General features: G+C 45.0%; 1 protein-coding gene across 2 annotated transcripts in view; it reads left to right on the top strand.

Moving 5' to 3' along the window:
- ABCA4 (ATP binding cassette subfamily A member 4) overlaps positions 1–27,383 on the top strand; it is a 129,201-nt gene that overhangs the window by 62,160 nt on the left and 39,658 nt on the right. For both annotated transcript variants that reach the window (XM_037744169.1, XM_017544208.2), the window contains exons 15-26: positions 3,484–3,705; positions 4,992–5,196; positions 8,623–8,688; positions 11,354–11,443; positions 13,200–13,374; positions 15,652–15,783; positions 16,795–16,934; positions 17,373–17,510; positions 18,531–18,724; positions 19,821–19,908; positions 22,551–22,756; positions 23,112–23,160. In XM_037744169.1, the coding sequence (XP_037600097.1) occupies positions 3,484–3,705; positions 4,992–5,196; positions 8,623–8,688; positions 11,354–11,443; positions 13,200–13,374; positions 15,652–15,783; positions 16,795–16,934; positions 17,373–17,510; positions 18,531–18,724; positions 19,821–19,908; positions 22,551–22,756; positions 23,112–23,160 (1,705 nt within the window). The remainder of the gene's footprint in view (positions 1–3,483; positions 3,706–4,991; positions 5,197–8,622; positions 8,689–11,353; positions 11,444–13,199; positions 13,375–15,651; positions 15,784–16,794; positions 16,935–17,372; positions 17,511–18,530; positions 18,725–19,820; positions 19,909–22,550; positions 22,757–23,111; positions 23,161–27,383) is intronic.

Below are 27,383 nucleotides of genomic sequence, written 5' to 3'. Positions count from 1 at the left end.
CTTTCCAGTCCCATTCTATGACCATCTGGAGATGCTGCTATTAGCAGAGCCCTGCAAAGGGTGATAGTGTATTCAAAGTGGTCTTCTCTTTCCAATACAAAAGAAATCAGTTCAGGGAGTGTTTTCCTAGGCTTACCATTTCAACAACTGGCTAGAGTTGAAATGGGGAAAGCCTTTTTAGTGTTAGTAAGGAAGGAGATCTGGATTATTTACTAATCACCATCATGGTCACCTCATACATGGCTTCACCAAAAAAAATTCTGCTGCCTGAAAAATCTCTAAGATCTCTCTCTTTTATAGGATAGAATTTGGAGCTCATCTTTCCTCAGTGATAAGGAGTTTTTATAGCCACAGGCAGCATCTATTGGTCCATCCTCTGCAAATTTGCAACTCCTTTGAGAGCTAGACTTGGAAATGAAACATTATTTTGCAATACGCTGCCATCCTTTATTTTTAGCTCTTCCACCACAGACGATTGTTTTTACTAGGTTAATAATAAGGATATAAATTTGGGTATTTTTGATATTTTACTGAATGGAATTTGGTATAATTTTTAGACTTCAGGCTTTGCAGGCTCCTGCTATGGACTAATGGAGCTTGTTCAACTTCTTCCCCATCATCATATGAAGTGCTGTGCTGCACTAGTCAGTGCGTGTGGTGACCACAGACTGGCTGAGTGTCTCCCATCCCATGCTGGCCCAAATCTGGTGCCCACCTGATCCATGAATGTTCCATCAAATCCTGTTCAAACAACACATCTCCAGTTAAGCCAAATCTTGCCCTTTCTTCTTACAGTAAAATGTACTAACTCTGAAGGTTTTGTCTTTTTAGCATTGCTGTGTGATCCTGTGATCTGTGGGCTTCATTAAGCCCTGTGGTAGAGCCCCAGCAAAACAAATGCTAAGGTAGAGGTCATTGTGCTCAAACAACCCAACCCCACCTGGATGTGACTTTACCATTGCAAAGGGTACCAGTGTTCTAAGAGACGAGGGAAGGAGCTGAGCCCCTTGTCTTCCTCTAGGGTTCCCTTGTTCTTTCCCATCCCTCAGTCTGCTCCTTTCCCCAGTACCAACATGTTTGTTTCCTCAGAATTAAAGGACTGAAAACATGTAAACATCTGACTAGCAACAGCCATGAGACTTTGCCTGACTTGTTGATAAGCAGCATTGATATTTGCCCTCCTAAGAATGGGCCATTAGGTCTTCAAAGCTTTTATGTTGTGAAGTAAGGAACATTCACCAAGAGTTTCTTGCACAAAAGGGTTTCTCTTTGTGGGAACTAGAACATTGTTCCAGTGATGACGGAAACAGAGCTTTCCACACCAAAATAGGGTTTTCCTTTGAATGACTCTCCCACCTTTCCTTTGTCTCTTCCTCCTTACCTCAACAACACAGGAAAGAAGCTGGAAGCAGGGACAATGGGAAGGTCCCTTTGTTATTCGAGCTATTAGAAACAAAAAGAAAAGTGGCCTTCAGAGGAAGCCACAGCTGGTAAAATTGTAGGATCACAGAGTGAGTTACACTTCTGGCTAAAGTCAGTGAAAAGTCCTAGAAGTTTGTGGTCATAGAAGTTCTGGAAGTTTATGGGACTTCGTTTTGTGCAAGGATAAGAAATTGATTTCAGGCCTGGCACCATGGCTCACACCTGTAATCTCAGCACTTTGGCAGGCCAAGGTGGGCAGATCACTTCAGGTCAGGAGTTTGAGACCAGCCTGGACAAGACGGCAAAACCCTGCCTCTCATAAAAATACAAAAATCAGCCAGCGTGGTGGCACATGCCAGCGTGGTAGTCCCAGCTACTCAGGAGGCCGAGGCAGGAGAATCTCCTGAACCCAGGCGGTGGATATTGCAGTGAGCTGAGTTTGCACCACTGCACTTCAGCCTGGGCAACAGAGCAAGACTCTATCTAAAAAAGAAATAAAAATAAAAAATTGATTTCATTCTTCTGAGAACTACAACAACGACATTAAAGTGCTTCCATTCAAAAGCCACGTGTTCAGCCATAGACTTACTTTTATGGAGCTGCATGTGAGTGACATACAAAATCAGGAGCTCTGAGTCCTAATTTAGACTTTTATTCAGATTTCCTCAGATTTGGGTTCTAGTTAAGCATGGGTCTGTTCTGTGCAGCCCCCTCCCTTGCCATTTATTTTATCTGTTTTTCAGTCTGTTCTATCAGTACCCACAGGCAGGAGAGCAGAAAGGAGAAATGGTAGCCACAGCAGACAAATGGCATGTTTGTTCCACCCAGTGGAACACATGCCCATGACAGATATTTCTCATTGGTCTCTCTTTTCTATGAAAGGAACCCAGAGCTCCAGGGAACTCTGGATCAATGGAACTCTGATCAATTGCCAATTGATCAGAACTCATGTAGGTCATTGGACCTATTGTTCCTTTATGTTCCTGGGAAGAGCACAGGATGATCTCTATGTACTCATTGACGTATTCAGAGAGTAAAGTGCCTCATAGGATGTCTCCAGCGAAGGACAACCAAGAAGGTCTAATACATTTGGTAATCTCCATTTATTCTATAGTGTACTTGGATAGCATTTCCCTTAGCAAAAGTTACTAGTTTGGTCCTATTTGCTACATAGCCAAAGTGGTTGTTGATTCACTGGTTAATGTGAAAGCTACTGAGGACTGCCTAGGAAATGTATTTGTGTAATATTTATGACTGGGGAGGATCAATCCACTTCCAAGTGATTTGGATTAATTACTGATATTTTCACCTGTGTGGTTAGCAAATTTCAGAATGCAAGTACAGATGATGGCCTCCACAGGCCAGGCCCCAAGCAAGATGTTGAAGCTCCTCCGGAGTCCCCTCCCATCTCCCTCTTTTGTTTCCCATCTACCTGCATTATCCAGGGCCCTGTAGATCCTCCAAGACCCCCTACCCAGGTCTTCCTCCCTTGTGCAAGCCATATTTCTCCATAGTACCCTGCTTCTCACCAAGGATTTGCTTACTTAACACATAATAAATACTATTAAAAGAGAAACTTAGGCACATTAAAATGTTAAAGAGTTTATTCTAGCAAACAGTGATTCACAGGAGGCTCCAGATCACATGTGGTTCAGGGCACCACTGAGGGGTGGGGAAGCAAGACCAAAAAAAAAAACAAAAAACAAAGCAAGCATTTGATTGGTTCAAGCGGAAAGTCCCTGATTAGAGGTTAGTGGGCAGTTTGTGATTAGTTAAATTTCTCTAAGCTGGATTTTGGTTTGCTGATGTAGGAACCCAGAATGCTGGGGCTGTTTCAACTTAATGGTCTCCCAATTAGTATGTTTTAGCATTACTAATGACTGATAGAAGCCTAATGTGTTATTCCTCCCAGAGAAAATGGCATTCCTAGGAATAAAGGAACTCAGCTCATCGAGTATGCCTTGTAGAAATTTAGGCACTAACATAGAGAGCCCTCTGGGGCAGAGTGAGAAGATGCCGGCAGAGGGCGGGAATTACTGACGCTTGGCCTCTTGGTTTCAGCATGGAAGAATCCTACATTACAGCGACCCATTCATCCTCTTCCTGTTCTTGTTGGCTTTCTCCACTGCCACTATCATGCTGTGCTTCCTGCTCAGCACCTTCTTCTCGAAGGCCAGCCTGGCAGCAGCCTGTAGTGGCGTCATCTACTTCACCCTCTACCTGCCGCACATCCTGTGCTTCGCCTGGCAGGACCGCATGACCGCTGAGCTGAAGAAGGCTGTGGTGAGGCCTTTGGGCTGGCCCCTGTCCTATGACACGTTTCCTCTGAAGGATCTGAAGCAGTCCTAGAAGCCCAGCCTGCTCTCTGAGGAGGTCCACTTTGCCTTTGACATAAGATTGAAAAGTTCATGTAAGGCTAAAAGATACAGGGGCAAAAGTGGGAGCAGTCTTCACCCTAAGTGGTGGAACAGTGACTCCTCACCACACCTGCTTGATTAGTCTGCCCTGGGACAGCATTAAAAAACCAGTTCAACTCATGGCTCCCTTTGTTTACCCATAAGAGAGAGCCAGCAGCCCATTTCACTTAGCTTTCTTTCCTACTCTTTGAGATGAATCAGAAGGGAGGGAGTTTGTCCCTTTACTGTCTGTCCAAAGAGATGTTTCCATTAATTAAAAGCTTTTGTTTTGCTTCAAAAGAACTTGAATTGGAGTATTTTCGCAAGTATCTTTAACATGCTCTACCAGGGCATGCAGAAAGAAGAGCAGAAATGAGACTGTCCACTGAGTCAGGCTCGCTGGCCAGGAGAGGATTCCAGAAAGTGACTTCTGATTGCCTGAGAAATTTCTTAGTTCACAATTCCCAGACCCAGACAAAGAGCACTGTCTTTTCTCTAATTGTTTTCAAATGGGCCATTTCCATCCTTTAATCAGCCTCTGGCCCTGAAGGGTGCAGTTCCCCTTGTCATCCGGAGTCGCCCTGTCTCTGTTCTGTAGAGTCAAGAAGGAACAACCACCTGCCCTCACTGGGGAAAGACAGAAAGTCTGACCTGTCCTCACAACTCACACTTACTAGGCTTCAGAGGTGTCAAGGCATCTGCCTTTCATTTCTGAGGTTAAATAAGACATCAGTTGCTGCCATTTATGGCACCCCGTTTTCTAAAATGATCACAATGGATTGTGGCAAGAAATCCTTATGATTCAGCCTGTGGGCACAGCTGGGTTATTTTGGTAATCCTTGAGTAGGCAGATGGAACTTTGAGGCCATCTTCTTGGATGTATAGATCCACTGAGAAGCTGTAGGTCTGGCAACTGTGAACTAGGGCTGGGCTGAGAATTGTTTCATGTTTTTTGTTAATGTATAGTTAGAGAATCTTGTTTGCAGAGAGACACTCTGAACTCTCCCTAGCCATCTATAGAAAGACTCCTTTGGCCCCTCCTGAGGTAGCCTTACACTGGGACACAGTGGGGACCCTCTTTTGGCCATCCCCTTTATCTTGAGGGCATCTGGGTGCTGTTGCATTGGATAAAAGGCACTGCTCATTTTCCGTGCCCTCTCTGCGTCACTACAGAGCCTGCTGTCTCCAGTGGCATTTGGGTTTGGCACGGAGTACCTGGTTCGCTTTGAAGAGCAAGGCCTGGGGCTGCAGTGGAACAACATTGGGAACAGTCCCACGGAAGGGGATGAATTCAGCTTCCTGCTGTCCATGCAGATGATGCTCCTTGATGCTGCTATCTATGGCTTACTTGCTTGGTACCTTGACCAGGTGTTTCCAGGTAAGCATCCCCTTCTATAGGGTAAAGGTAATTGAGTTCTTCAGATCCCCAGCCCTCTCCATTCATCTAGTTTAAATTTCATCACTTCTAAAGCTCTTTGTCAAAACCAGCATTTGAAGTGTAAATGTAGAAGTCAAAAATCCACCAGCAAATCCTTCTGGCTCTACTTGGGAAATAAATCCAAAATCTGATCTCTTATTACCACCTCCACCACAGCCTTCCCAATCCCAGCCTCCTCCTTTCACTATCACCTCACACCAGTTCGTTCTCCACACTGTATACAGTGAGATCCTTTCAGAATCAAGTTCATATGGTATCAGCCGTCTCTGTCAAATGCCTCCACTGGCTTTTTCTCTCATTCAAAGTAAAACCCAGTGTCCCAACTCTGGCCTCCAAGATGCTCCATTATATGGCCTCCAGCTCTCTTCCTAATCTCACGATTTTCCCTTCTCCCCTGTGTTCCTCTGCTCTAGCCACGTTGGCATCCTTACTGTTTAACACACCAAGTGGTTTCCTCTTCAGGGCCTTCCCACCTGCTGTTCTCGTGCCAGGAACACATTTCTCCCCCCACCCCAACTCGCCCCTCATATCTGCAGACTTGCTTCCTTACTTTGTTTAGGTCTCTGTTCAAATGTCACATTCTCACAGGGATCTTTCCAGACTAAAGATATTTACATATCTATAGCTCTGTAAACAACATTCCTTCAGGGTTCCTGTCCCCTAGCCCTACTTTATTTTGGGGAACATTCTTCACCATCTGATACGATGATGTATCTTATGCATGTATTTACTGACTCTCTGCCCTTAGTAGAATATGAGCTGTGAGAGCAGGCACATGGCCTATTTTGTTAACTGTGACAGTCCCAGTGCCCAGAGTAGTGCCTGACCTTTGGTGGGCACTGAATAAATACCTAATTAATCGGTAGCATGGAAAATCATCTAAAAATTGGCTGTTTGCACAGTCTTATATTTACTTTGTAGAAAATAAAATTTTCCTTTAAATTAGCATTTTCTGGTAACTAAAGATGCCTCATCTTTATCTGAGTGGTCTCCAAGTCAACTGATAGCCTTCTTGTGCTGTGGCAGCCATGCCTGGCTCTTGATGCTGTAGCTAAGAGCAGGCAGGGGACAGTGAGGCTGGTCCAGTCCATCGGGAGGGAAAAACTGACAGCTCTCAGATCATCTCAGGACAGACTTTGTTGGCAGAAATAGGTAGGCAGCCACCCTGAATAGGAGGGAGACCTCTAGGCTGGTTCAGGAGGCCTGGGTTTGCATCCTAGTGGCATGGGTACATTTGTTTACTAGGGCTGCCATAACAAAGTACCACTAACTGGGTGGCTTAGACAACAGCCATTTATATCTCACAGCTCTGAAGGCTGGAAGTCCAAAATCAAGATGTTGGCAGGGCCATGCTCCCTCTGAAACATGGAGTTGCTTGGGCACTCCTTGGCTGGTAGATGCGTCCCTCTGATCCTCCGTGTGCACGTGGTATTCTCCCTGTCTTACATGGCCGTCTTATAAAGACATCAGCTGAGTTGGATTACAGGCCCACCATGCTCCCATGTGACCTCATCTCAACGAGTCACATTGGCAGTGACACCATCTCAACGAGTCACATTGGCAGTGACCCTATTCCTAAACTAAGCCACATTATGAGGTACCTGGGGTTAGCACTCTGGTGTCTTTTTTCTTGACACCACTTCTGACACCAAATGTTTTGGTTTTTTGTTGTTGTTACTGTTTTTGACACCAACCAATTCTCCTATATTAATGGGTTGTCCACAAATTTAATTCTGACACTATCCAGAATTCACGCAGACTCCACAGGTTCAATCCTACAAGACTGGCCCCTCTTCCGATGCCAGCTGGAAATGTGGTGGCCAGGCTACCCACACTTTTGCCAAAGTGCTATACTTACAATCACAGCTTTAAAATGAAGGATATAGCTCAGGAACAGCCGCATGGAAGAGAAGCACAGGGCACAGTATGGGGTTTGGGCCAGAGCTTCTACGCTCTCTCTAGACACACCACCCTCCTAGCACCTCAAAGTGTTCAGCAATCCAGAGGCTCTTCAAATCTTGTTGCTCAAGAGTTTTTATAACCCCATCTCTAGCACCCTACTCCCTGACTGGAGGTTGAGGGTTGGGACTGAAAGTTCCATTCTTCACATGTGTGGTCTTTCTGGTGACCAGTCCCCAGAAACTGAAGCTATCTCGGGGCTCTACCCTGAGTCACATCATTAGCATAAACTCAGATGTGGTAGAGGAAGGGGCTCATTATGAATAAAAAAAGACACTCCTTTCTGCCAGGAAATTGCAAGGGTTCTAGGAGGTCTGTGCCCTACACAGAAACTGGGGATAAAGACCAAGTATATTTTGTATTATGCCACAGACCTAACATATCTTTTTGGAAGGAGACCAAATTCAATCCACGACAATGACTTTGAACAAGACACTTGAACTTAGTCTATTTTTTCTATCCTACTAGACTACTAAACTGATGGAAAGAGATATAATAGATAAAAATTAGTTGATTAAAACAGAAATTTGTGTATAATTCAAAAGTTTTATTTTAGCCAAGCTAAAGTTTTCATTTATTTAACAGCTATTTACTGAGCAGCAGCTGTGTGTAAGGCTCAGCAGGGTCAGGTTCCGGGAATGGAGCGGTAGAGATAAAGATCCAGACCTGCCCAGAGGAATATACAGTTCAGTGGCAGCAAAGCCTGTGAAACACATGGCAACTTTTTTTAAAAGCTGAGGCCATGATTATACAAAATCAACATTTTGTAGGCAACAGAACTTTCTAAGAGAACTGGACTAGAAATTTGGGAGTCTTTTTCTTGAAACCCTGATAGATCCAGTAGAATGAGGGGTGGGGATATAGGGTTAAAAACAGCAACATTAGAATCTGATTACATGTGTTGGAATTCCTACATTTCTGTTTAACTATCTGTGACCAGGAACAGATGGCTCAAGCTCAGCGGGCCTTGGTTTCCTTTCTCACAAAAATAATAATACTACCTACCTCCTAGGGTTGTTTTGAGGTTTAAATTATTTAACACATGGAAAGTATTCACAGCAATGCCTGCCGCAGAAAGAATACCCAGTTCATGTTAGTGATGATCACCATTATTGTTATGTGACTCCTGGTAAAAGACATGATTTAATTCTGTCGTGAAATGTTTTCTTGGAAAAGTAATGTCAACCAAGATTATTGGTCTTACTGTTGCTTATAACACCCCAAAAACATGACCGTGTGGCTAAAAATATGTTGGAAAGAGTAGTCTTTCTGAAAGCCTGCGAAAATCCATGTAATGATAACTGTAAATATCTATGGTTACAATTTGAGGTTCAGGTAGATAAATGCTGGATCTTATAGGACTGCAGACTACTTAGACCTTGTCTGTTTATTTGTCTCTATCTTTAGGAGACTATGGTACCCCACTTCCTTGGTACTTTCTTCTGCAAGAGTCGTATTGGCTTGGCGGCGAAGGTGAGTTCTTTAAAAATTAAAACACAAATTGGCCGGGCACGGTGGCTCAAGCCTGTAATCCCAGCACTTTGGGAGGCCGAGGCGGGTGGATCACGAGGTCAAGAGATCGAGACCATCCTGGTCAACATGGTGAAACCCCGTCTCTACTAAAAATACAAAAAACATTAGCTGGGCATGGTGGCACGTGCCTGTAATCCCAGCTACTCAGGAGGTTGAGGCAGGAGAATTGCCTGAACCCAGGAGGCGGAGGTTGCGGTGAGCCGAGATCGCGCCATTGCACTCCAGCCTGGGTAACAAGAGCGAAACTCCGTCTCAAAAAAAAAAAAAAAATTAAAACACAAATCTTAATGTTTGAAATCAGCTCCTTGGTCTCTGTGCAGGATGTGTATGGGTCACAAAGGCAGCCCTCTATGTAAAGGGTGTGATTCCTGATGAGTCAGCTTCCTCCTGGGGGCTCTGCCCCTCGATGGGCATTGCATCATCTGGGAGCCTACCTTTCACGAGTCGCTGGGCCTGCACGAATGGCTGATCATGGATGAAGCCCTGTGTTCTGTACACCTTGTGCAGTGAACTAAATTGCCCTATTTAAAAAAGGCCAAACCACTTCAGGGTTCAAAGAACTTGTGCAACTTTTCAGTATAAAGCAGAAATCCAGGGAATCATGAAGGAACCTTTGCTTTCATCTCCCACTGCCTTCCTCCTGTCTTTTTATTCCTCTCCATCTTTTCAAAATATAAATTAGTTTATTCTCCCAGGATGAAGACTCCTCCTGGGGCTGGGGCAGAGCTGTTAATCTTCAAGGCAATACCTCAGACTCTCCTGCTGTTGATCTTTTTTGAGGTTGGGGAAGAAGGCTGAAAGGACATTTGCCCACAACACATCTTAGGTAAAAGGCATCTTTACCACTGAACCAAACAGGAGGCCTAGCTAGAGAAAGTTCTAGAAGTGAGGAGAAGCACAGACTCTTTTGTGAGGTCTGAGAAAGCAAAGAAATTCCAGAGTGTGAGCAGGGGACTCCGCTAGAGCTGGGAGGCTCTGCAAGCAAAGGAAGTATTCTCCCATCTGTTTGTTGCTCACCTACCTGTTCGTTACTTTGTACAATTGGGCCTGGGCCAGGACTTACCCTGTAAGCACTGAGATAGATGTTTGTTTTCTCTAGGGGATTAGTCTAGGGCCTTTAAAAGGCTTGGCTAGGTTTTTTTTTCTTTTGTTTTTTGCTTTTGTTTTCACTGGGTCAAACAAACAGCACTTTAACAGCTCAGGATTTTTTTCATTGCATTGACATATCCATCTTGTCTATCTGTAAACTTGTTAATTTTTTACTGTAATAAAATTTTCATATAATAAGTGAAAATTGTCAGTGCAGGGGTATATTCCTAGAATGTTTTTAATGTCAATGAGTAATACCAGGGCTTGTGGGCATTTTTTTTCTCTGCAATTCCAACAGATACTCTGCCTCTTAAGAAAAACGGAAATCGTAAGAAAAATATGCTCCTTCAAAAGTGAATCACAAATATATTTGCCAACGGAAGGCAAATATTTTTCACCTGTCTCATAGGCTGGACTGAAATGGATTTCTAAAACTCTCTAAAACTGGGAAAGAGCTGAGTGTCTCCACCCAACCTCCCTCCTTTCACAGATTAAAAAACAAAAAGTGGAGGCCAGGAGACATCCAGTATCTTCCCCTGTTGGTCACTTGGGACAAAATCTGGAACTTGCACATATATTGCCTGGCAAGAAACTCATTCTAGCGATTAAGCTCTTTAGAAGGATATTTCCGAAGAACAGCACTAAAGACGGCAGGTCCCTGACCACCAGGCCACTACCTGCTGCTCCAGCACACATCCTGCACATTTTCAGAGGGCAGGGGACAGAGGGACATTGGGCCGTGGGTAGCTGTTGCATTGAGAAAACTCGGCCTGCTCCTGTATGTGCACTCAAGGCCAAGAGTCCTTGGATGCTTGGCAACGGTGGTTTCCTCCTGCCCCTGCCTTCCTCTCCAGCAGACTGACTGGCCCTTCTGCTTCTCTTCCCCTTCCAGGATGTCCGGATATCTTTTTAAACTAAATGCCAAGTTTGCCAAAAAGTGTCTCTGTGTATGTGTGTATGCGTGTGCAATGCATGTGTTTATACCACACTTCACAGTTTGTCCAGGCTTGTGTTAATACCGTCACTAGGCTCAACCGTGGTGAGCTTGGTGTCTTAATCCCAAGATACTTAAATGCCCACCTAGGTGTATTTCTCAGGTGAACCATTTCTCAAGCTGTAGTTTAAACTGGCTGCCCGTCATAGCACTTTAAATAGACTTTTACTCAAGGTTCGCCATGACTTTGACATGTTTTGGATTGGAGTAAAATGTGTCAGTGGTGGGCTAAAGAAAATTATTTCAAATTCAATTCTTTTTTTAATCACAATTTCTGACACTGTGGCCTCCTCCTGGCACATAGAGAGGAGGTGAAACTCTCCAAGTCAGAAGCTTCTGTTACAAAACTCCCTCTGGGATTGGCAGAGATTGTAAGATCAGGCTTGAGTCCCTCACAGCCCTGAAGCAGGTCAGAGCCTGGCTGGGAAACTTATTTGCTCCCTGTACTTCTCCCCTCCTTTCCTGCCTTTGCTGGTTCTCAGCTCTCGGTGGGAGAGTAACATTGGCTTCTGGTTGTTGCAGGGTGTTCAACCAGAGAAGAAAGAGCCCTGGAAAAGACTGAGCCCCTAACAGAGGAAATGGAGGATCCAGAGCACCCAGGAGGAATACACGGTAAAATCCCAATGAAGAATGCACAGCAGAGGCGAGGAATAGGCTCGAAGCACTGCAGAGGGCCAGAGCAAAACACCACATGACAAGGGTGGGAAGAAGCCCATGAAACTGACTCTGTTGACAAGAGTTAAACCTGATCCCTTCTCAGAGGTCCATCTGCATGTGTGTGGAATGAATGGTTCAGCCCAGACATTAGCACATATTTCCTGGAGAAAGCAAATGCCAAGCATGTAGTGTGCCTGTGCCCTTGTTAGGCAAATCCCAAGTGAGTTGCACAAATGTGCTGACTTCCGAGGATTTAGCAAGAACAATAACTTTGGTCACTGGGACTTAAAGCGGATATGAGCTATAAGGAAAGACAAAAATAAATGCTTCTGTGTCCAGGGGGAAAGAGACTCCAGGGGAGCTGACTACACTTCACTTATGGCTTACAAATCTAGAAGGCCATTCATTGAAGGCATCAGGAGCGTTTCCTGACAGTGGAAGTTCCCTAGTAACCCCTAAACTGATGACCCAGGTTGACAAGTTTTGTTTTCTTGGCTTTTGTTGCCCTCATCCTCTCTTTTGACCCAGTTCTGTATTACTCCCAAGGCTTTTCATTCCCTAAGCATATGCATTTCTCTGTGGCCAAAATGCTCTGGGTTTAGAGAGGCAGCACAGCCCCGGACTCTGCCTGCCACTGCAGGAGAGGGTCTGGACTTTATTCTTCCAGCCCACCCCAGAGGCCATTTCACAAAACAAAAACCAGAGACCTGCAGCCCCTACCAGAGTTAGACTGCAACACACTGCACCTCTGGGAAGATCCTTCTCCCAGAGTGGAATGTCTAGGCTGAAATTAGGAGGCTAGGGACTGGTTCCAACTTAGTTGCAGGCAAGGCCAGGAGGCACAGATAGAAGAAACAGTGGAATTTTCCCCCCTAGGGAAACAAATGCTTAACACCACAGTATTAAGATGATAAATTAAGCTGTGCCATATATGGTGAAATGATGCAGGAGAGATGGGAAGTCAGGGATAACTGAGATCACATGGTGAGGGTCTGCACTGGAGTGGGCATGGGAGGAGGAAGGAGAGGAGTGGGATTTGAGGGATGGTGATGGGGAAGCGTGGACTACCCTCCCAGCTAATTGGAAAACTCTGGGAGTTCTGAGAAGCAAGAAATTTTAGTCAAAGTCAACTCAAAGATTCAAGCCAAGGTGACTAGGAGAATGGCAGTCCAGAAAAGGTCATGGGAGGATCCAAAGGCAGATGTTGTTTTGGGAAGATGAATAACCTAAGCCACTTCCAGAAATTCCCTGTGGACTGTTAGCAATGGGCCTAGGACCAAGGTTGAGCTTGGGACCAACTCTCCCTATAGACAGTGAGTGCACTCTGGTGAGCATGGGCTCTAGGTTCAAATCCCAATTCTGCCACTCATGCCTATGTGTCCTTAATAGAACACTCGATGTCTCTGTGTCTAAGGTTCCCTCAGCTATGGAAATGAGCATAATAAATGTCTACACCTTAGGACCATTATCAGAGTGCATTGAGGTAATTTGTGTAAAGCAGTCGAAACAGTGCCTGGCATGTAGGAGGCGCTATATAAATGTTTGATGCTATTACTACTATTTTTATTCTGGAATCTTCCTTACAACTGTGATAGCTGAAGCCACGGAGGCAGATGGTGTTACAGGCAGAAGAAAATGACCTGGAGAAAGAGCCCTGGGACTGTGTACATGAGGCATTATGTTTACATCATGTTCATTTTTTTCCTCCAAGACTCCTTCTTTGAACGTGAGCATCCAGGGTGGGTTCCTGGGGTATGCGTGAAGAATCTGGTGAAGACTTTTGAACCCTATGGCCGGCCTGCTGTGGACCGTCTGAATATCACCTTCTACGAGAACCAGATCACTGCGTTCCTCGGCCACAATGGAGCAGGGAAAACCACCACTTTGTGAGTCTTCCAACAGAGAGGCTGGCTGCCATGCTAGCCTGTCATTTTCTGGCTTAGTCTTTCCCTGTCAGCGGCTGTCTACTCTTTCCCACAAATTTTAGTGACAAATATTTGTGGCCCCAAAAATGTGTAAAAGCTTTCTGCAGTATTCAAAGCTCACTCATATGTATTCTCTTGAGGGGAAGGTAGAATAAGTTTATTGCCTCTTTTGTGTGCCAGGGAAGTGGACATTCATTCAGAGAGTTGAAATGACTTTCCTGAGGCCACCAAGTTGTCATGGCTCAGTGGGGACAAAAGCCAGGCACACAGTTGCTTCTTGTTTCTCACACCTTGAGTCTTTTTCCCCGTTCCAGCAGTCCCTGGTGGTGACCAACTCATGACTATTGCCATCACATGCATGGGAGCTGTAGAGTCCTGCTATTTGTTTTTTGTTTGTTTGTTTCTTTTTTTTTTTTTTTTTTTTTTGAGACAGTATCTCATTCTGTTACCCAGGCTGGAGTGCAGTGGCACAATCTCGGCTCACTGCAACCTCCTCCTCCCAGGTTCAAGCAATTCTCCCACCTCAGCCTCCCGAGTAGCTGGGACCACAGGCGCATACCACCACGCCCAGCTAAGTTTTGTATTTTTTAATAAAGACAGTGTTCCACCATTTTGGCCAGGCTGGTCTCGAACTCCTGACCTCAGGTGGTCCACCCACCTCAGCCTCCCAAAGTGCTGGGATTACAGGTGTGAGCCACCGTACCAGCCCGAGTCCTGCTATTTTCAAGGAACATTCCTTTTTCTGCCAATAGTTAGGCAGGCTTCCATATCAGCTGATGAAGGTTAGCGGTAGTTCTGGAGAAAGTAAAAAAAAAAAAAAATCAGTCTCTAGAGGGGCCCGTGGAGTAACTGTCTGGCAACAGAAGGTCAGGGCAGGGAAGGCAAAGGGCTCTGCGTGGACCTCTCAGCTCCACAGGCACACCACTCTCCTCCAAGGGACTCGAGCACCATCTGCTGAGAGGAGAACACAGGCCGCCCTGGTTTCCCAAGGAGCAGCAGACACAGACCTCGAAGCGGGCAGCAAACCCACGTGACACAGTCTTCAAGTCCTTTGGAGAGCCCCAGGAAGGAACAGCAGCGTGTACACCCTGTGATGGAATGTTCTCTAGGGCGGTTCAGTGTGAATGGAATGTGGGGCCAGTGCCATTCTATTTGGTTCTGTTTCCCTCTAGTGGTTGATCCATGGAGATTTCAGCTTCTCCGTCAGGACAAGTTCAGATAGCCTGAGACGGTATCAGAACTCAGGGACAGAGCTGGGTGTGGTGGCCCTGCATCCATCTGATTTCTCCTCCTGCTAACTGATATGGTCAGAGAGCTGGAAACAACGTCCAGGACCCCAGGGCTCCGAAAAGGCAAACAATTACTTCATCGGCTGCTCACATGCAACTTCCCCGGGGGTTAAAACAATGTTTAATACTAATAGTAATAATATTTTTGAGTTTTACTTTATGCTGGCTCTGTTCTAATGTTCTAAGTGTATTAACTCATTTAACCTTTACAACAGCCCAAGGACATGGGAGTCACAGTTACCATTTTGCCAGAAAAAAAAAAAAAAAAGCCCACCATTGCTCTTGGGCTTTTTATGTTTTGGATTCAAAGCTGGTATTGGTGGTGGTAATTATCATGCCTGGTTTCGATCAGTTAATCAACAAAAGCTTAGGAGTGCTTGGGATTCTTTCTCGCCTTTCATCAAGACCTTACCCAGGCTTTGTGATGGTAACACCTGGCTTTTCAATATCCATGACTGCTCACCCAGGAGGCAAAGCCTTGAGCCATGCACCAAATGCCTTTTATTGATCCTTTTCAACACTGGGCTCCTTGATGGCTGAGCTGGGGACACCTGTGACTGCATGTGAAGTTCTGAGGCTGGGAATCCCAGAGGCCCTCGGCTTTGGCCTGGGAGCACCAAGAAATAAGTAGAAGCAGAGAAGGATGGTAGAGGTTGCCCTCTGCATTAGGGCCTGGATGTTCACGCTGGTGCTGAGCCCTGTGTGGGAATCTGTTGGGCCCCACAGCTAATAGTGGTTTGGGTTTGACTGACAGCCCCAGGCAGGAATCCCAATGAGAGTTCTCACTGACCCTAGAGTGGGGGCGGCCCTCCTAAGGCAAGTTCCTAAAGGCCATCTCTTCTGCCACTGACTCCTGTGTTCGTTCTCACTGACCCTAGAGTGGGGGCGGCCCTCCTAAGGCAAGTTCCTAAAGGCCATCTCTTCTGCCACTGACTCCTGTGTTCCGCAGGTCCATCCTGACGGGTCTATTGCCACCAACATCTGGGACTGTGCTCATTGGGGGAAGGGACATTGAAACCAGCCTGAATGCAATCCGGCAGAGCCTTGGCATGTGTCCACAGCACAACATCCTGTTCCACCAGTAAGTGAGACAGGAACTGAGACCTCCCCATCCCCACTCCTCACCTCTGCCCCCTGCACACTTTTCTAGAGCCCAGCTCAGGGATGTCCTGCCTGGGCACAGATGGAAATACTCTTATTTGTTTTCCCCCATGTTTAAGGTCCTTTGTCCTACTTGCAATGAGCGTTGTCCCTCAGATCATGGGACTCTGCCTCTGCTGCTCAGAGCTGAGGGCTCCCCACTCAGAAGGGTGAGACTGCCTTTGCTCTGACATAGCAGCTGATCCCCGATTGCCTTGTGCAGCCCTGAAGTACTTCCTCTCAGGGACCAAAGACAGGAGAACCATTGTTCCTTTTTCCTGTTTAAGCCATGGCATGAAAGGTGAACTTTTCAGGGGGCTTTTTAGTTACTTTTTTTTTTTCCAATAAGATATTTTTATTTCTTATCTAAGAAGCTATGCATAGTCATTGTCAAAGAAAAAGAGGAAGGTAAGGAGGGAGGGAGGGAGGGAAGGAAGGAAGGAAGGAAATATAGGTAAATAAAACATTGAAAATAAAAGTCACCTGTAATTTCACTACTCAGAGATAACCACTGGGTTAACACATTGGTATATAATTTTTTAGAACTTTCTCCTATACATGTGTAGATAAACACATATACTTTAAAATCATAAAGAATAATAAAACTATGCATACACATTTTAAATCTGGCATTTTTTTCAAAAAAGGATTGCTTTTTTATACATGAGATATAATGAACATCTTTCATGTCATTACATATTCATTACATATTCTTCTATAAAATAATATTTAGTATTTACAGACTATTCCATCTTATGAATGAACTATGTAAGCCATCCTCTTATTAGATATTTAAACAGGGTTTGTTATTTTTGTTTTGTATCATAAACACCACCGCAGTGAGCATCTTGATTGCTAAATCAAGAGTACTTGCCCTCAGTTGTTTCTGTAAGATCAGCTGCTAGAAGTGGAAGAGCTGAGCCATTGCTTTTCTTATTGTCCCATCTCCTAGCCTCACGGTGGCTGAGCACATGCTATTCTATGCCCAGTTGAAAGGCAAGTCCTGGGAGGAGGCCCAGCTGGAGATGGAGGCCATGTTGGAGGACACAGGCCTCCACCACAAGCGGAATGAAGAGGCTCAGGACCTATCAGGTGCTTGGTGATGGATGGAGACAGGGCCACAGATGGCAAATCCATGACTTCCCAGTGCACCCAGGAGGCGGGGGTGGCTTGGAACAGGAGAGCTCCTAAGGGTCGGAACACCTCTGTAAAGTTAGCCCAAGAACCAAAGAGCAGCCCCCAGATCATTTCCCCCGCAGAACACTGTCTCACAGCAGTCTAGGTTTTATTTATCCTGAGGTTGACATGTTTGAACAGTCTTCCAAGGGTCTGATCTGAGGAGGCGAGGGTTACCCTTTCTGTGTTTACAAAGCCTGAACAGTATTAGGGCTTTGAACACTATAAACATCTAAGGAGGCAGCATCAAACGGCTGCTGGATTAAGGTATCCCCAAGATGCCTTTGGCCCTGAGCCTTTCTCTTCTCCACCCTCCGCAGCCCCTTGACCCTCCCGTCCTCCTTGTGCCCCCAGGTGGCATGCAGAGAAAGCTGTCAGTCGCCATTGCCTTTGTGGGAGATGCCAAGGTGGTGGTTCTGGATGAACCCACTTCTGGGGTGGACCCTTATTCAAGACGCTCGATCTGGGACCTGCTCCTGAAGTATCGCTCAGGTAACGGCCACTGCTCAGTGTCCTGGGCTCCCACTGTGGCCTTACTTGTGGTCCCCACTCTCTCACTTGGCATTGCAAAACTGAGTACAGGTACCACCATGACTACACTCAAAAGGGGCTTTATCACTGACTTGGTGAATCTAAATTCCAGCTAAAGCCTCCTGAGATTTTTGCAAATATAGACAGGGAATCATTGATGAGGCAGCCTACTTCCCAAAATATTTTAGAAAATTCTCTTGACCTGCAGCCCTTCTGTCTGGAATAATGGATGCCATGCTAGGTGAAAGTCCCCTCTGACCATGGGGACTCAGGTTACCTGCAAACATACCTAGAAGCTCCATAGTTGTAGGATGACCACTCAGGATCAGTGTGAGGGTGACATGCTGGGCATTCAGTGCTCCAGAGGATGGCCGCAGATGGAAGTGGCTCCTCTGCCATGGCACCCCTAAGACAAGGGGCTCAAATAGGAAAAGACATTAGACAGAGCTGAGAGCCCATAGAGGTGACAGCGAGGTTCAACCCTGTGGTTGAGTCAGAGCTTACCCCCTCTCGACTCACACAGCATTGTCCCATGCCTTTCTCTGAGGGTTTACCATCCTGGAATCCTCATTGCTGTTTTCTTTTAATGACATCTCCAGTTAGTGAGAGTATGTATGTGTGTGTTCTTTATGAAAATTATAAATGCAGAACTTAATGATCCAGAAAATACATATGAAATTCACTAGATACATGATACATGAGCCCCAAATATAGGATTTATTTGAATCAGATCCTATGCCAGATATGGAGACACTGTGTGTGGCAATGCTTTACAGTATGTAGGATGCTATGAAATGTTAGTTGTTATTATTGTGCTAATATCCTGGAATTTGCTGCTGAATTAGCCCCCTTGGATTTTTTTTTTCATTAACTCCTGATTTTTGCAACTATATAGCCAGGAGATTGCTGTACACCCTTTACCAACCATGCCCAACCCAGGGCAAACCTGGTGATTACCTTGCCCTGGCCCCTACCTTGCAGGCAGAACCATCATCATGTCCACTCACCACATGGATGAAGCTGACCTCCTTGGAGACCGCATCGCCATCATTGCCCAGGGAAGGCTGTACTGCTCAGGGACCCCGCTCTTCCTGAAGAACTGCTTCGGCACGGGCTTGTACTTAACCTTGGTGCGCAAAATGAAAAACATCCAGAGCCAAAGGAGAGGCAGTGAGGTAGGTGTCTGCCCAGGGAAAGACCCTGGCCTGGGTGAGAAGGAGCACACAGCACGGGGCTGCCACCTCCGGACATGGCTACTCACACAGGCTCTCGCCATCAGAATCAGTATCTTTGTTCTGGGACCATTTGCAGGATATTTCGATGAACACATTCTGAAGCCTCCTCCTACGGAGATGCTTTAGCCAAAATGAAACAACTAGCTTTAAATGTCTGTGATTATTACATGCCAGATTACACAGCAGGACCCCAAACTTCAGATGTGGTTTGGTGCAACATAGAAGTGAATGTCTGTAAAGTTAGGCTGTTTTAAGAGCAATTAGTTAGGCTTCCTTCTTTTTTTTTTTTTCATTTCAACATTTGTGTTCCCTAATTAAAGCTGAATTTCAGTGGTAGGTGAAAGCTAAGAAGAGGCCTCCTTGAGCTCTATAACAAAAATGATGAAGCCAAAAAATCCCAACCAGCAGAGACCACTTCGGCATGTCAGGAGACCCAGTTTTATGCCTGTGCTGTGAAGTAGACAAACTGTGTGTCATCTTAGGCGAATTATTTAATTCCTCCTCTTTTTTGTTTCTTGTTCATATGGAAAATGAAGCTAATGATCTCTGCTTCTCCTTCTTAGGGATGTGAAGATAAATGAGATAAAATATTATAAATGTGTTCTGGACTTCTTAAGAACAGACATTGCTCACATTCAAATGGTCACGATTATGATATGGCAGCATTATTTATGCCTCTGGTTTAAGTGTCTGGCTGCTGCTGGGGCTTCCCGTATCCATCCACAGGGAAGGAGGCACAGAATGTCTCTCACAGGCAGAACCTATAGCTGCCACATAATTGGTGACAAGCCAAAGGGACTCTTGGAGGTTCTGCTTCTCTCTGTGCATGACTCACACACTCTCTAGGATAAAATCAAGCGTCTACACCCTAGAAATGCTCAGATGAATTAACAGATTAAACAGTGAAGAAAAAATGTGTTGACTACACTTGGCAGTGAGAAATATATAAAGCAGGTGGTGACAGCAGCCGGCATGAGGGAGAGGCTCTGGTTGAAGGGATGTGCATCTTGTCAGTCATCCTGTCTGTCTGTTGCAGGGGACCTGCAGCTGTGCATCTAAGGGTTTCTCCACCACCACGTGTTCAGCTCACGTCAGTGACCTAACTCCAGAACAAGTCCTGGACGGTAAGGACTGGACAGGCCATACCTGGGTTCCTGTCTGGCAACCATCTCCCAGTATTGCTGGGTGTGTCCTGTTGTGATGCATTTTAATGGGAGCAAAGAGAATACTGGGTACTTCTCAAGGTCACACAGTTGTTCTTTTGCTTTGAGCTTCTTTCTCCTCTTCCTCCTTCCTTCATTCCCAAAAGGATTTTAAAAGTCATGCACTCTCTCCCTTTAATGAGGAATATACTCTGTGCTCTTACCGTTTGTAAGCCTTCATTCCTGGGGTCCCCCTGCCCTGGCTCCAAGCCACATTCCTTATGGTCTGGGGAGAGCTTCTTCTACATGTGTGCCATTGCACCCTCTAGTGGAAGTATGGTGACTCACGGCTCTTCCAGTGAACTTGTGGAGTCAGATTGCATGTGTGGATGGCAAGTCTGGAAATATACACCCCTGTTACACTCCTGATTTTCCCTTCAGCTTACCAATTTCCCAGTGATTCTTCCTTTAATTAAGATGCATTGAAGCTTTCAGGAGTGCCCTCATCTCCAGGGAGCTGCAGTAGATAGGCTATCTCTATAGAAGCATATTCCCACATGGGAATGAAATTAAATTTAGGTACTGATGCAGGTTAATGAATGGGGAAAGTATCTGCTTTTCAAAGAAAAAGTACATTTTTCTATTTAGCACAAATTTTTTCTAAATGTTAAGAATTTACTAATGGAAATCTGGTGAAGCAAGAGAACTGGACAATATTTGTGTTTCGGATCATGGCAACTGGAGGGAGCATACCCGGAGAGGCATCATCACTGCTCATGCACCTGCTGTCTCTTCATGCTGAGAGACCCTGTGATGACCAGAAAATGTCTTTTTAAGATGACATTTCTGGGTGTTTCTCCTAACCTGCCTTGCTGTGGATATCTATCTTCCCCACTCTCTGAATCTTGGTCAAGAAGTTTATATTTGTTTTAAATCAATACTAAAATGTTATGTGATTTGCCAAAATCAAGTTGGAAACAGGGCCTGTGTGGCTGAATGATTCTTTTTTAAAAATTATTTCTAAATAAAGGTTTTCTTTGTATAGAATTGGGATGCTGTGAATGGTGGGAAATGCAGTAAATAGTTATGCCCCAAATAAGGGAGGGAAGATCATTTTAATCCCTAGTTAGCTCCTTGCTTGAAAGTCTTTTCACTCAAACACACCCACATACCACACACACACTCACAGACCTCCCTCCCAGATGCCAAAAGCCCTGCTGACCTACAGAGCTACTCCTGGAAAGGCTGATACATGCCTAAGACACAATTCCTGGGAATCCAGCAGCTTTGGGTTCCATTTCCTTCCGAAGAGAACAATGAATATGACCCCTGGAGAGCTATTAGGGCAGAGCTACTTCCTTAACGTAAAGGACTCTCCAGCCTCTGTATGAAGTCATCCCAGAGCTAAAGACAATCAAGTCCAATGTGCAGATTTGACATAAAGCAAGACTTCCAATCCAGTGAGGCTGAAGAATTTTGGTTGAAGGCCATGAAATCCCTTCATATGGATCATTTTTTAAACAAAAAAAGAAAAGAAAAGAACATACTGGATGTCCCCAACTCTCTCTGAGAGCTGCTTTCTGGAGTTGTGTTTTGAGTCCTGGAATCCTTCTCCCTTTGACCTGTTCTGAAGACAATGTGCTAGAGAACTCTCTCTTCAAGTGCATGCAAGTGAAGTTTTTACAGTTAGATTTTTAATTTTAGAGTAATACACACTTGTACATAAAATTCAATTCTGGCTGTATAAGTGTGTCAGGAAAACAGTTGGTATCCGACACTTGTTCACACTCCATGATACGCACCCATATACTACCCCCTCCCCCAGCCTCCCTCCACGGCTTCTCAACCCCCTTCTGCATTTCCTGTGAGCTGAGGATTCAGTTTTGTTTTTTTTTTTGTGGAGGTAGGTGCAATCCCAGGAGAAACTGTGCAATCTTCTGACAAGTTAGAGCAGACATGGGTGTGTGATTTAGGGAAGGCACTTCTCAGTTTGGTCACTGGTTCCAGGGGTATATATCTTGGGCAAGTCCCCCATAGCTGGGGCCAGACCAGAAAAATGAAAACAACTTTGACTTAGCCTCAAGTTTTCAGTGAATCAGAATGAAAAATAACAATGACTAAGAGCTTTCTTACCGAGATGATGTAAGTGATAACAATAGCAGCCAGCACTCACCTATGTGCCAGGTATTTCTCTAAATGCTTTGTGTAGTTAAACTCATCCAGTCCTGAAAAACAACAATGAAGTGGGCACCATTACTTTTCCCTTTTCACAGATGAGGAAGCATGGGGGTGATCCACCCAATGTAGCATAGCTTGAGGGGACAGAACATTTGGTTGAGCAGAGGAGGAAGTGGCACAGGAAAGCTGCATCATGCCCCCAGGTTGCGCAGCTAGCTAGTGGGGAGGACTTTGCTTGTTTCCCTCTGCCTCTCAGTGGTTATCTCAGGGTCAACTAAGCTGAAAACAGACTTGACAGAGTATCAGTCCTCTGAAAGAGTCACTGCCAAGAAACAAAATGCCTCTTCTTCAAAAGGGAAGTGGAGAAAAGTAGGAAACCTGGGTAACCTCACCATCTTCCAGGTTCTAGAAAACAGAGCTGGCTTCAGTCTTTTTTCTTGTCCTAGGGGATGTAAATGAGCTGATGGATGTAGTCCTCCATCATGTTCCAGAGGCAAAGCTGGTGGAGTGCATCGGTCAAGAACTTATCTTTCTTCTTCCAAGTAAGAATTTCAAGCAGAGAGCATATGCCAGCCTTTTCAGAGAGCTGGAGGAGACACTGGCTGACCTTGGGCTTAGCAGTTTTGGAGTTTCTGATACTCCCCTGGAAGAGGTAAAGTAGAGATTCCAGCTGGTTTCTGTCAAGTGCCAGAAGTGGCAGTTCTTTGAAAAAGTCTAACATTAGAGCGAAGTTTTGTAAAAGCAAAAAGCCATTATGCCCCACCCAAGCTTAGCAACTATATTCATTTTTGGCACATTTCCCCCGTCTTTGTGTGCATACATATTTTACGGAGTTGTGGTTACTGTGTGCTTATGTTTTTGTATTTATGGAAGATGATGTTCTTAGATAAAGGGTCATAATGCATTTTCTTCCCTTTATGAAGCAATACTCAACAAAATGGAGCTTGGGTTAGATTTTTCTGAGAATAGGAATAACTAAACAAAATTCTCTTTTTTCTCCTTGACAGATTTTTCTGAAGGTCACGGAGGATTCTGGTTCAGGACCTCTGTTTGCAGGTATGGTGCTGGAGCCTGTGGCTTGTTCCCTTCCTTATCACCGCCCCTCCCCCACAAGCTCTGTCTTGAAAGTCCAAGGGACCAGGTACAGTAGCTCATGCCTGTAATCCCAGTACTTTGGGAGGTCGAGGCAGGTGGATCACCTGAGGTCAGGAGTTTGAGACCAGCCTGGCCAATATGATGAACCCCTGTCCCTACTAAAAATATAAAAATAAGCTGGGCATGGTGGCCTGTGCCTATAATCCCAGCTACTCAGGAGGCTGAGACAGGAAGATCGCTTGAACTTAGGAGGCAGAGGTTGCAGTGAGCCAAGATCATACCATTGCACTCTAGCCTGGGCGACAAGAGTGAAACTCCATCAAAAAAAAGAAAATGTCTAAGGAAAAAGTCATGAAACAACAAAGCAGGCAAATAATCCTCCATAGTATCTGAGTCCCCAGTGATAGGCAATTAGCATCCTTGGTGCCTTTGAATGACAAAGGAATAACAGACTGAGTTAGGTTTGGGTGGGAACACTTTGGATGAATGAGGATTCTTATGGAGGTCAGGTTGGTAGCTTCATCCCTCAGCTTCTCATACTGTGTCCCCAGTATCTACTTCCTGCCATGTCATCATCCTCATCTCCTCCTGTCATCTCCGCCAGGCCTCTGATCCATCCCTATCTGCTGGCAGATAAGTGACAGCTGGCAGAGTCCTTAGCGATTATCAAACACAACTCAAATGCCAGCTGGAGTCTCCCGGCCCCTTTGAGAGCAACATAAACTCATTTTGAACCCTTATTTAGTAGTCTATGGACTTTGAAAATGTGGGGACCAAAATTCCTGTGGATTCTAGGAGTCTCTCTTCTACGTGTGTCAGTCTGGGCATCAACTAGCTCCTTCCATGAATTTTTACCAAACCCACAGCCACACAAAGCATCTGTGAGTGTAGCAGAGTTTACAGCAGAGGGTGAAGGGTGGGGAGATAGATGTGCAAAAGGGTTACCTGCCACACAAACAGAAACCACTTCTGATAGAACACGAGGCATCCACCACACTATAAAATCCTCCTCTGGTGCTGGCAACGCTTTGCAGAATTCTCCTTTGCTGCCTTGGGCTCCTAACACCTCCTAAACCACAAGTTACCTTCATCTTCCCAGTGTGGCATATTACAGTGTTTTCCTGTCGGAGTGTTTCTTCTCTATGGGGATTCTGGAATCTACACTTAAGATAACTTGGTTTTCATCTTTCTTCATAAGTGATCCCAAACATCTACCTACTATGCCTGGAACTACCAATGAACACATATACCAGCCCAGATACGCTTCAGCCCATCCCAATATGTCATGTGGTGGCCAAAAGATGCAGTCATCCTGGCAGAGTTGGGGTGGGGGCAGGAAGCACTGCTCCACGGGGGCAGCAGCAATTCACCACAGAGCCCAAGTTCCTTTCAAGCTCTGCTGACACAGAAGTTGAATAATCTCAGCTCACCCAAAGACCAGAATGAAAATATGCTAATTTATTTCAGAAGCTTTGCTGCATTGAAGAGTTAGGGCCTTTTATCTGTGCAGAATATTCCTTCTTGATAAATAGGTTCTCTCTAGAGAATAAATTACACATCAGAGAACTGTTTAGTCAGCATGGGAATAGAACAGGATATTCCAAAGGTACAGTCCAGGGGAGTGGGTAAGAGTGTAGCCTCTGCAGTGAGGCCAACCAAACATCAAACCTGAACTTCATTCATAATTTGCAAACTGACTGGCTTTGGGTAAGCATCTAGCCTCTTTGTACCTGTTTCCCCATTTGCAAAATGGGAATAATAATAGCATCTACCTGTCGCATTATTGAGAGAATTAAATGAGTTAATGCTTGCCAAGTTATAACAGAGTAAAAGATCCCTGATTAAGACTCAGCAACTCTAAACTCAATGTTTACAAACCATCTCTTACCTCAAAGCATTTAACATTCATTGTCTTATTTGATCATCACTAAAATCTCATGAAGCACGTAGGGCAGGGGTCTGCTCCATCTGGGGGAACTGAGCTCACAGAGGCTGGAGGATTTGCCTAAAGTCACCCATCCTGCTGGGTCTCACTCTCTTGTGTTAAATCTCAAATCTAGGTTGCCCAGTGACACACTCTCAGCCACTTTGCAGTTGACTAAGTACATTTGTTTTTAATTAGCTCAGTCTTAGAGGATGACATTCTGATCTTGTCTCCACAGTTTAAAGGAACCTGTAGCTGTCTATTGGGTCACACATTGCATGACATGGAGAGGGTCAATGCTACTTCTGAAGGGATGGCTGACAGCCAGAAACTAGAAAGCAGTAGATAGCCAGGAACAAACTGGCGATTCTGAACAGGCTTGGAAGCCTTATCTCTGGCCAAGTCAGTGGGCTCCAACTGGGATGGGTCCTTCAGGGAGAGGTCAAAGCTCAGAGGTTTGAGATGAGATTAGCTAGCAAAGAGGAGGGGCAGCAGGGGAGGGCCAGCCATGGCAGACATCAAATCTGAGCCCAGATCAGGAAAAGGAGCCTGGAGATCTGGGGCTCTGGCACTGAGAACGTGCAGAACTTTGCTCTCTGAGTCCAGAGGCCGGGGCTGGGGCTGACTGTTGCCCGGCCTTCGCATCCCGAGAACCTGGAGAACTTCACCCTTTGAGTGCAGAGGCCAGGGCTGGGGCTGCCACCCATGTAGTTGAAAGGATGACTGAGCTGATCCAATTCCCTTTAAAAGTGTCCTTGTCCAGGGGAACTTGAGAAGGGTTAAGAAAGAAGCTGGGGACCAACCAACAGTCCTCTACCCTCTACTCTCTCTCTCTATGTCCAGCAATGTTGTTTTACAAATGAGCATTAATCAGTGACTATAAACTATAGTTTCCACATAACTGACAACTTGCAATGGTTTCTATAGTATGCTCCTATATGTTAGGTCATTTAACTTTTAAAACACTCCTGTGAAATGTTCTTTTTTTTTTTTTTTTTTTTTTTTTTTTTTTTTTTTTTTTTTTTTTTTTTTTTTTTTTTTTTTTTTTTTTTTTTTTTTTTTTTTTTTTTTTTTTTTTTTTTTTTTTTTTGAGATGGAGTTTTGCTCTGTTATCCAGGCTGGAGTGCAGTGACTCAGTCATGGTTCACTGCAGCCTTGACCTCCGGGGCTCAAGGAGTCCTTCCACCTCAACCTCCCAAGTAGCTGGGACTACAGGTGCACACTACCATGCCTGGCTAATTTATTTTTTTATTTTTTTAGGGACAGGGTCTCCCTGTGTTATACAGGCTGATCTGAAACTCCTGGGCTCAAGCAATCCTCTCTGTTTGGCCTCCCAAAGTGCTGGAATTACAGGCATGAGCCACCATGCCTGGTCTCACTTTCACTGTACAGTTGAGAAGTCTGAGAAAACTCAGATTTAGGCAGATTGAGTCACTTCCCCAAATGTATGTTTCTTGTAAGAGTCCAGATTCAAACCTCAGGCTCCTAACTCTTAGTTCATTAATTTTTCTACCATGTCTCAGTATCCTCTAAGAATTCAGAAAGAACCACATTGACTCTGATTTTTAATTTAAGTACACAGGTAATAAGTGACTGTATTTTGTTGTTTAAAAATTCAAATAATACACAAAAGGTTAAAGTCCCTCCTCCCACTTCCTCTCCCCTCCCTATCCAACTCTGCCTCCCCAGGGGGAGCTTCTGCTGACAGTCAGTGGGCATTCTTTCAGAGTTTTGCAATTATATGTGTGTGTGTACATAAGATGTAGTTTTTCTTTGTGTAGGATACGTGAACTTTTTAATGTAAATGTGAGTTTATTATACATATTGACCTGCACCTTAGTTTTGTTTTGTTTTGTTTTGAGAAGGAGTCTTTCTCTGTTGCCCAGGAGGGGTATTTGGGCTGCCCACAGAAAGGAGCTTAATGCAGTGGTGCAATCTCGGCTCATTGCAACTTCTGCCTCCTGGATTCAAGTGATTCTCCTGCCTCAGCCTCCCGAGTAACTGGGATTGCAGGTCCCACCACCATGCCCGTCTAATTTTTGTGTTTTAGTAGAGAGAGGGTTTCACTATGTAGGTCAAGCTGGTCTTGAACTCCTGATCTCAAATGATCCACACACCTCCACCTCCCAAAGTGCTGGAATTACAGGCCTGAGCACTGTGCCTGGCCAGTTTTGTTTTTTTATTAACCGAGTTACATATTTTAAACCTCTCCATATTGATGCTTTGAGAGTTATTCTGTTCTCTTTAATGTTAATAGAGA

The sequence above is a fragment of the Cebus imitator genome, unplaced genomic scaffold (assembly GCF_001604975.1).
Source record: "Cebus imitator isolate Cc_AM_T3 unplaced genomic scaffold, Cebus_imitator-1.0 Scaffold166, whole genome shotgun sequence".
Taxonomy (NCBI): Eukaryota; Metazoa; Chordata; class Mammalia; order Primates; family Cebidae; genus Cebus; species Cebus imitator.
Note: the sequence above shows the minus strand (reverse complement) of the source record. Positions and strands in the feature narration are given on the sequence as shown.